This window comes from Poecilia mexicana, unplaced genomic scaffold, assembly GCF_051168715.1.
Source record: "Poecilia mexicana isolate PSO_F unplaced genomic scaffold, ASM5116871v1 scaffold_18, whole genome shotgun sequence".
Taxonomy (NCBI): Eukaryota; Metazoa; Chordata; class Actinopteri; order Cyprinodontiformes; family Poeciliidae; genus Poecilia; species Poecilia mexicana.
In genome coordinates this window covers 18,649,437-18,659,156 of record NW_028263387.1, presented here as the reverse complement: position 1 = coordinate 18,659,156, position 9,720 = coordinate 18,649,437, and the positions used below count along the sequence as shown (strand labels likewise).

Here is a 9,720-nt window from a genome sequence, read left to right as displayed (position 1 = left end):
GAACCAGGAAGGATACCAGGAAGAAGGTTAATAAAAATGGATGCTTTGCTTTTCCTTACAAAGCAAAGCAAGGTACAAAGCAAGGTACTGAATCTTTTTTTTGTCTAACATCTTAGTCTAACAGTCAAAAGTATTGCAGATGCATTTTATTTAGAAAATATTAGATAAGCTGTATAAAAACAATCTGCAACTAAGCGAACTTTATGTGAATTTTGCACAGAAAAACCCACAAATACTTAATGCAAGCAGGAGGTTCTCACAATTTAGACAGATGGTCATAATGTTATGCCTAGTCCGTGTATTTTGCTATAAATAAAACAGCTTGAGATTTGAACAAGAATGAAAACTTTACAGCTGCAAAAAATTTATGATTTTTAACCCAACCTTGGATTTTAAGAAAACTTTTTTCAAGAAAGATATTCAAAGTTGAAGTAACGTGACAGATTTTACAGTGTAAGCATTTCTTAAAACGCACTAAAAACTATTTTAATGGAGAAAAAGAGGTTTCCTGGACTCCTTTAATCAGTTGTAGTGAAATTATATCAACATATTGGTGATTATTTCAGTGAAGAATATCAATAAAACTGAAACAACACAAATAAAACAACCGTAATAAATTTGGTCTGTGTTTGTTTTGGTGTTTATCTTGCGCCATCATCAGGACAAAAATAAAATAAAAATAAAAAATATGTTGAATCAGTTTGAATATTTCTCCTTTTGCGCTGCAGCTAATGATCTGAAGTTAGTTTTCTTTTAGAGAGGGAATAAAACAATAGGACCTGATCGGAGGAAGATGAGGGGATTGTCGGTACCTGGACGCTGGATGGTCTGATTGGGAGGAACAATAGGAGGAAGCTTGATGCTCAACTTACAACCATTCCAGGAGGAGGAGGAGGAGAAACCGGGTATGGAGGGAGGAAGAGGAAGAGGAGGGGAAGGGAGTCAGACAGACACACCGATGGACGTCAAAGCGCTGCTGGAGGTCAGAAGGAGATATTCTACAATCAAATCGCACGAATGTTGCAGATTTTCTGCAGAAAATATTACAGAAAGGCGCAAAAATGATCCGAATGAAATAAATAAATCCTCCTAAAGCCACATTCCTAAAATAAATAAGCCATATAAATAAATAAATCAATGCCGTAGCGTCATCTGCAGTGAGGAGCCTTTCTCTCTCGTCTTGCACCACCTTTCAGCAGTCAAGGCGGTCAGAGTGGGGCGAGGGCGCATCCGGTTGGTGCTGTCAAAATAAAAGCTTGCGCAGTTAAACCAGTCAGTAAAAAAAGGTTTCTATTCACATCTGTAAGTCAATTTTCTAAACACAATATCTGTATCTGTCTATAAAATTAAAGAAAATGTGATTTCATATCAGTTAAAAGCAAAATCCATCCAGACCTGCTGAACAACATCGGAGGGTTGATGAAGTGAAATGTTTTGTGATTTTAAACTGAGTCTGCTTCTCAATCCTCTGAAGACTTGTTATCCTAGTTGCTTGTGCGCCTGTACCAACTACACTTCTTCCTTCCACTCAACTTTACTTTACACTTTAAACCTGAACATAGCACTCTGTGAATACACTGAAAAAGGAGAGTGGAGCCCCAACTTTGGAAAAAAAATTGTTAATTTGCTATTTGTGATCAAATTAAGTCTGTCGAACTTATTTTATTCACGTTTAACATGACAACTTCATATATTTTAAACTTAATTTAAAATATATGAGCTATTTTTTTTAAGTTGAATCATTTATTTTTTTCAGTTGCTTGTCCTGTGGAAGATTTCAGTGACCGTCTGCTGCCCAGTCCGGTTTATAATGATGGTTTAGTTTACCTCGCCCCAGAATATTGGTTTTCTAATTCCTCGTCACGAAGTTAACAGAAATAAATCAGTGTGTGGACTGAATTAATTTCAAAAAGGTATATATCTTAGGATAAATATGTAGAATTAGGACAATACTGAGAAAAACAAATTCTGAGAGTAAAGTAATATGATAATTAAGTCGAAATAATATGACAAAAAAATTATGGCCAGACTAAAAAAAATTATTTTTTAATTACAAGAATACAGTCATAGTATTACGTGAATGAAGCTGAAATTAAAAGATGGAGTATTAGGGCCATAATGAGATTTTTTAAAATTTAATAAGAATAAAGTCACAATAAAATTACCAGGATAGAGTGGTAATTTTATGACTTTATTTTTGTGACATTAAAACTTTATTATCACAATGAGTGTCTAATAATCCGCTGTAATAAAGTGAGTTTCGTTCATTATAAATAAAAGTGAGACAAATGTTGGTCAATTGGCTGTGATTTAATTTGAAAAGGCAGACTGGATCATTTCCGGTCGTCTCGTGCGCTTTGACGCAAATCTGGCGCTGTAATAACCGGATAACGGGAACCGAGAAGGAGGACGGCAGCAAAACGGATCAGTCGGACAGTCGGTGTGTGTTTCTCCCGTTGTGTAACGCAGGCCCTGAGTTTCTCCTCTAGGCGGAGCGGCTCCTTCTCTCCTCTTTGTCTGCTTTCTGCTCCTCGGAGGTGGGACCTGACCGGAGCGCGGCTCGGCGGCGGAGGACCTGCACATGTCGGCTCCGTTTGTTTCTCCGCCCTGATATCGGCTGGAGGACGGCAGCGGGAGGAGGAGCAGGTGGAGAACAATCACCGAGCCGCAGGGAGTCAAATAGAAATATATAAATGTGTTAATGAGAGGAGCGTCTGAGACAATCAGGAGAGGATGCGATAAAAACAAGAGAGAAGGACACCAGTGATGCGGCAGCCGAGGTGGGCCCAGATTGATGATTTTATGATATCATCATCCACCGCCAGGACCGGATCCGATTAATAAGGAGGATAAACCACAAACTGATCGGGAATCTGTGTTTCCCCCCGCACCCCCCTCTGGGATAAGCAGGAGGCGCTCTGCGGGTTTTCTTCCTCAGCCTGTTATTATCCTGAATGAACATCCACGTTTAGGCCGATGACCGAGTCTGGAGCCTGTGTGACGCCAGTACAGCAGCAGAGGTGTGTGTCTGAGCATCACTGGGAAGGAGCAGCCAGCCCATTTCCATCTGTGCGTAAAACAAGCCAGGAGATTCAGGCGATGCGGCCATCAGTCCGACTCTCATAGAGGCGCAAATCAGGACTGGACCTCCAGAGATATTCCTCCCCCCTCCTGCGCATTTCCATCCTAATCAACTGATTATCCATCTGTGATTCACAAAGCCACCCACTCCATCCATCCATCCACCCATCCATCCTCCGTTACGCGCTCCACATCTGCAGCCGTCATGGAGACCACCAAGCTGCCCCCGTCCAGCCCCTCCTCGCCGACCACCAGCTTCTCGGTGCCGTCCGCGGAGAAGGTGGACGGCTTTCCGCGCAGGTCGATGCGCAGAGCGCGGCAGAGGAGGTCCCACAGCTCGTCCCAGTTCCGCTACCAGAGCTCCCAGGTGGAGCTCACCCCGCTGCCCCTGCTCAAAGGTGAGAGACAAAAGACGCACACACAATTTCTACAAAGACTGTCAACTCACCTCCGACACAGATGAAACCCTCCCACTCTATTATAGTCTCTATTTTCAACCCGTCATTTTAACTAGAAGCTTAAGCTAACCTGAATGTGTACCAGCCTACTCTGGTAGATTGACAAAACCACTTTGAAGAGATTTTTCATCACTTTATTCTCTCTTCGGTTTTTTCCATCTTTAGCTCTCTGTCATCAGATACAACAATTCAAATGAAAATATAAAAAGCGCCCATTAACTTTGTTCTCTATTAGGAATCTTATTTCCGCCATATTCTGGCGCCCCCTCCAGCGCAGCGCCCCTATGCCTCACATATAGAGCCACTTTTGCCACTGAACAGGCATCCACATCTTTTTTCTTTCTTTTTCTCTTCAAAAGGTGAAGCTGACGTGTTCTGTAAACCCGTTACTCTCAGAGTGATATATTTAAAGTGTTTATTTCTTCTTAATTTTGATAATTAACACTTAAAGCTAATGAAAACCCAAATTTAACTGATCATAAATTAATTTTTAATGCAAAAATGCCAGCCTTCTGAACTACTTTTGTTTGTAATTGATTATTCTGACAATGAATCCATTAATCGGAAAGAAATGGCAGATTCTGCAGGCATATTAGAAATATATTGAAATATGGAAATAAACAAACAATTAAATTCCTTTTTTAAGTAAGAAAATATTTTTTTTGCCTAAAACACAACAACATAGAATTAATTTAGCCAACACTTGATCATTTGTAGCAAAGGATGCATCTACAACTTAAAAAAACATCAAAGCTCAGCCCTCTTAGCATCAGTACAAAGCACGACTAATCTATTGATTATTTTATTATCACCAATCATTAACTGGATAGTAAAAGCTGCTTACCATCCAGCTTTCTTCTGGTAAATTGTGTCTTTATTTCGCTAAAGTTGTCGCAGGCTGGCGCTAATACCCCGTCGTACAACTCAAAGAGGGAAAGACTGAGATAAAAGCTAATTTTTTGGAAACGTTTTCTGTCATTTGTAATTTCCTTTTTAGAAAAGAAAGTGGGAATCAATTAAAATCGCATCCGGTTTGAAAAAACACATATCATATCGCCCAGCCCTAAGTAAAGATAACAACATTTAGACTAAGCTGGACAAAAACAAGTCCAGCTTAGTTTAGGCAAACTGGACAGACCATAAACTGATGTTGAATCTCTGGAATCGTCTGGACTGAAGCCGTGAAGCTTTCCCCTCTCAGCCTTCACTGAATCACAGCATCAGTTCGTCTCCCTGACTGATTGATTTGGGAAACGGGCGCAGCAGCCCCTCCATCACAGGAACATTTTCCCCTTTTTCAGCTGCGGACTGGACTCGCTTCCTGACTGCCATGAAATACATAACCATGAGTAACCTTTGTGCCAAACTGGATGGGGATCTGGAGATGCAGATCTGTTGTTGCCATAGTTCTGGTCCCTCGGCTCCTGAAAACACACAGAGGAAACTTTTAATCTACCTGAAGGCTGCAGAGCAGGTGGAATCAACAACATGTTGCATTTAAGTCGCAGCGTATGATCTCTGTGGGAATCGGCCTGCGGTTTGATGCACGTTTGTTTTCTGTGGCAGAATTTGTGTTTTTGCAGTGAGATGCATGTCGGAGCGATCGATACTTTTGGCTCTTTTCTTTTCGGTGTCTGAGTCAATAACTAGGATTGTCATGATAGCAAATTTTGCTGGACGATAAATTGTCCCAGAAGTTATTGCGATAAACGACAACGTTGTTGTTTTGAGGCCATTTTCAAGACATTTAATGACAATGGCAAAAATGAACAAACTTTAATTTTGTAAAGAACATGTAGCACTTGAACTGGAAGATATTTTCAATATTCAGCATAAAATGTAACAACAAAAATTAAAAAGTAAAAGGGAAACAGAAACTAAAATAAAATGGATCATGAAGTTTTCCTTCTCAAAGACCAATAAACTTTAATTTTGTAAAGAGCATTTAGCACTGGAGCACTTACAAGAAAAATAAACAATAAATAAATAAAATGCTCAAATAAATCCTCCCACCCAAAACATGAACAAACAACCAAAAACAATAAACAGAGATATAAACCACACAAAACTGAAACATAAATGAATTGGCAGAAAAACTTCCCTTTAAAAATGATTAATATTCAGAATTATGGAGCTCATTTCAGCTTATAATGTGATTAACTGCTTTATTTGATTTATTATTGATTGATTTATTGACAATCAATAAATCTGATGAGGTAGAAAATAAACATTGAAAACCTCATGTACCGTTCAATCAAAACTAGATATAAACAACCAGTATTGTTAATCTAAACAGACATCTATAAATAATCTGCAAAATTTGGAAATTCATTTCAAATGATTTAAAAAATTCACCTTAAATAATTTACAATTTTAAATAATTGACACAATTAATTTTAAATAATTTACTATCTGTTACAAATGGCATTAGCTGACCGATGAGCTCCGTCCTTATCTGAGCTCTTCCTGCTCCGCCCCTCTTGTGTCTCGTGTGTTTTTGCAACATGGCCGACTGTTTGTGTTTTTATTTTGCTCTGACCCCGCTTTATAAACCCATCCTCCCTCTGTGCAGTCGGCGATCTCCTCCCATTAACTCTGAACTGAGGGAAATCGTTTCTGCTTTCAGAGAAGCTCTGAGATCCCTCTGTCTGTCCTCCCTTATGTGTTTTTACACTTCATTTCCCCCAGCTTTAAAGTCCTGCCAGGGCGGGGTAAAGTGGTTTGGTTTTTATTGCACCTTTTAGTTCAGCCCTGACTTTGCATACATACATGATGCTGCAGCAGGCAGGCGTCCCGGCTGTTGCATGGCTGCTGCAGCAGCCTGGTGCAGGAGGAGTGTCTGCTGTGGGGAAGTCTCTCCCGTTGTCGATATGTGGGCCAAATGTGAACACACTCTGCCCTCATGCACATCATGTTCCTTCTGCTGAGCTTCTTGCTAACAGAAACAGAGTCAGATGTACAGCAGGATAACTAGATACTGTCTAATCTTTTCTATTAACTAATGAACACAAGAGAAACATTCATGTCTTATTCATTCTGCCTGATTTAAACAAACTATTCTCTTTTGGGGTTGAATGATAATTTTAACATACTGAGTAGGGATGCACCGATCTGCTTTTTTTACTTCCGATACCGATATCGGATGTTTAATATTGGCCGATACCGATCCGATACAGAACTGAATTGACTTAAAAGGTTTCCTTTTTTAAGTACAGACACAAATGTACTGACTTACACATTTATTTAATAACTCTGCAAACTTTAAAACACCATCAGCTTCTCAAGCTTGTGAAGTTAATTTGTTCAGTCAGCGCAATTAGGAGTACAGCAGCCGATATAAAGCAAATAATAAACTAAAGCTGACAAAAACATGTAAAAACAAACTGCAACAGAAATGGTTCAGAAAATGTGAAATAAATAATAAAGTGTGGCGTTGATCAGAGCACAAAGCATAGAATTACAGAGAACATATCTGCCTGTATGGATCAGGCACATTGTCACAAATTGATCTAGATTTTTTAAATATCTGGACTGAGGTATTTGTCTTAATTTAGAAAAAAAATTGCTAAACACCTTACAGGTGACAGTATTACAGTTGGTTGTTTATTGGGTGTTTTTCTCCTTTTTCTTCTTCCTTGTTGTAATTGTGATTTTTTTTTTTACATATAATGTGAAAACTATATTTAACACTAACATCGGGACCAATAAAGATATTAATATCAAATTGATGCATCTCTAATTTGAAGCTGTAGAGGATATTTTCTAATCTACACATTATCAAACTAGAAATACCTTACATACATAAATATACAATGTCATTGATGCTTTGGTGAAATGCTGAAGAGCAACTTGTAGAGAAAAGCACCAATTTTACGCCATCAGTAAGTTTATAAAGACACAACCTGTGATTGGTGATGCCAAACCAATCACAGGTTGGATTTTATGCCAATAAAATTGTGATTTTGTGTGATCATGTGTAAGTCGCGCCTGTGATAGGAGTGCTGACGCGGTCAGGGTTTGGATAATAGACAGATAATGTGATCTTACAGAGAGACAGTATCTCTGAGTCTCCAGTGAACACAGATCGGACCTGGGAGCTGCAGGGATGATCGAAGCAGCCAGCTGATCAATAGGTGAAGGCTGAGGGTAACCAGGTCCAATAAGTCGTTTTACAGAGGATTCATGTCCGGCCTCTGGGTTACAGCAGCGTCTCTACGTGTGTTTACAGTGCAGAGGATACAAAGAGCGACGACACATCGCTCAGGTCCAAACGGGGCAGAATGAAGCTAAAGAGCAGAGAAAAAGGTTTGACTGGAAAATTACATGTTTTATTCCCACTGGGAGCAAAATAACTATGGGACTGTCTACAATGAATGAATGAATGAATGAATGAATGAATGAATGAATCAATCAATCAATCAATCAATCAATCAATCAATCAATCAATCAATTAACCAACCAATCAACCAATTGCTTCATCCATCCATCCATCCATCCATCCATCCATCCATCCATCCATCCATCCATCCATCCATCCATCCATCCATCCATCCATCCATCCATCCATCCATCCATCCATCCATCCACCCACCCACCCTTTGGTTCATCCATCCATCCATTGAACAGAAATAGGAATCTGGGACTTTTGACTCTGTAAAATTTTTCGTTTTGTAAATTGTTTGTTGAAACACAGAACTGATTGTGAATCTTTCCGTCTGTTTCTATCACTAAACACTGATGGAGTAAAAAAGACAATTTTCTTACGATTTATCCCCAGAACGAAGCCTCGATGTTGTTTTAAGCTTCAAATTATCCAGTGAATCAAAGCTAAAATTGAGCTCTACTTGATTCCCCACAGAAACTCTCGCTTCATGTTTTTCAGAAATGTCACTTTTTCGACTCTAATTATGCTCAGGAAATGGATCTTTAAAACAAGTAGAGCAGAACCTCAAATGGGATGAGTATCGAAGTCATATTAGAGATGCAGAACTCAGAGAACAAGATGAGTTCTGACATTTTAAAAAAGTCAACCTTCACACATTTACCGAGCCTAAACATGGAGGTGAAACTGGCTTCCTGACTTTACAGGCTAATCATGTTGTCAAGTCATCAGAAAGAGGCTGAGAGCTCAGAGAAAATGTAAAGGAAAGGATTCTTCTGTTTTAGTGCCATCATGCACAGAGTAAAGTGAAACAAAATGCTGACTCAATCAGATAAACAAACTGAGAAGTGGAGTCCATTAAAGTAAAGGCGATCTGGGCTGAAGGGTTCTGAAAAGTATCTAAACTAATCTGACACAGATCCAAACCTGGAATTTCAGGGATTCCGTAAAAACCTGTCAGCGTTTAGAACAATCTAATTTCTGTGACGGTTCTCCGCTCCTTGACCTTCAGCTGCGATGTGCCCCCCTGGGGTCATGACTCCCATTTGGCTCCCTGGTCTTGGGTTTTGGGCCATTTCTGTTGGGACAAACCAGAGTTAAGGTCACATTGTATCCATTATGCATTCAGGAGGCCAGCAGAGGCCAGCTGACAAACTCCTGAGACAGACGGTACAAATGTGGACCCAGAAGGACTTGAGGAGATTTCTGATTGGTCGTCCTAAATACGACCAATCAGAGAAAGAAAGAACAAGACCATCAATGCAGACATCAGAAAAACTTGGTCTCGGTTTGGGTGAAGTGAACTGCGGTTCAGTTTGAAGGCAGATGTGAATGTAAGCTGACCGGAGACCGCTCCAAAAGCAGGAAGCAGACTACAGCGCAGGGGATTCTGGGTAAATACAACCTTAACAAACACGCTTGTATAGAACCAGCAGGAGAAATGACTTCTGGTCTTTTACCAAAGACAAAAGAGAAATCCTACAACTGAAAAAAATATTAACTTATTGCCAACAAACAGCTGACTGTCTTAAGGTCTTAGTCTGGTTTTGTACTCAGATGAAGTATAAAAAAGAGTAAAAAGTGAATTTTGCATAACAGGTTCCTTTTAAATACCTCATCACAGCGTTATATTAATCCTCAGTGAAGGTGGAAATGCTGCAGGCAGATGATTAGTTTGGAGGTTGGGACCTTTTTGGGTTTCATCATGTATTACTATTGTAATTATATCTGGAGCTGCCCGAGGTTTGAAAACTGACAGAATGTTGCAGTAATAACATTTATTAAAAGCCTCACTGGGTG

At 39.6% G+C, this 9,720-nt stretch overlaps 1 protein-coding gene across 1 annotated transcript in view; it reads left to right on the top strand.

Moving 5' to 3' along the window:
• The first annotated feature begins 2,398 nt into the window (after positions 1-2,398).
• The window catches only part of ppp2r5b (protein phosphatase 2, regulatory subunit B', beta), a 40,805-nt gene continuing 33,483 nt past the window's right edge, over positions 2,399-9,720 (top strand). Inside the window, exon 1 of the mRNA XM_014985509.2 lies at positions 2,399-3,479. Within this exon, the coding sequence (XP_014840995.1) occupies positions 3,287-3,479 (193 nt within the window). The 5' untranslated portion in view covers positions 2,399-3,286. The remainder of the gene's footprint in view (positions 3,480-9,720) is intronic.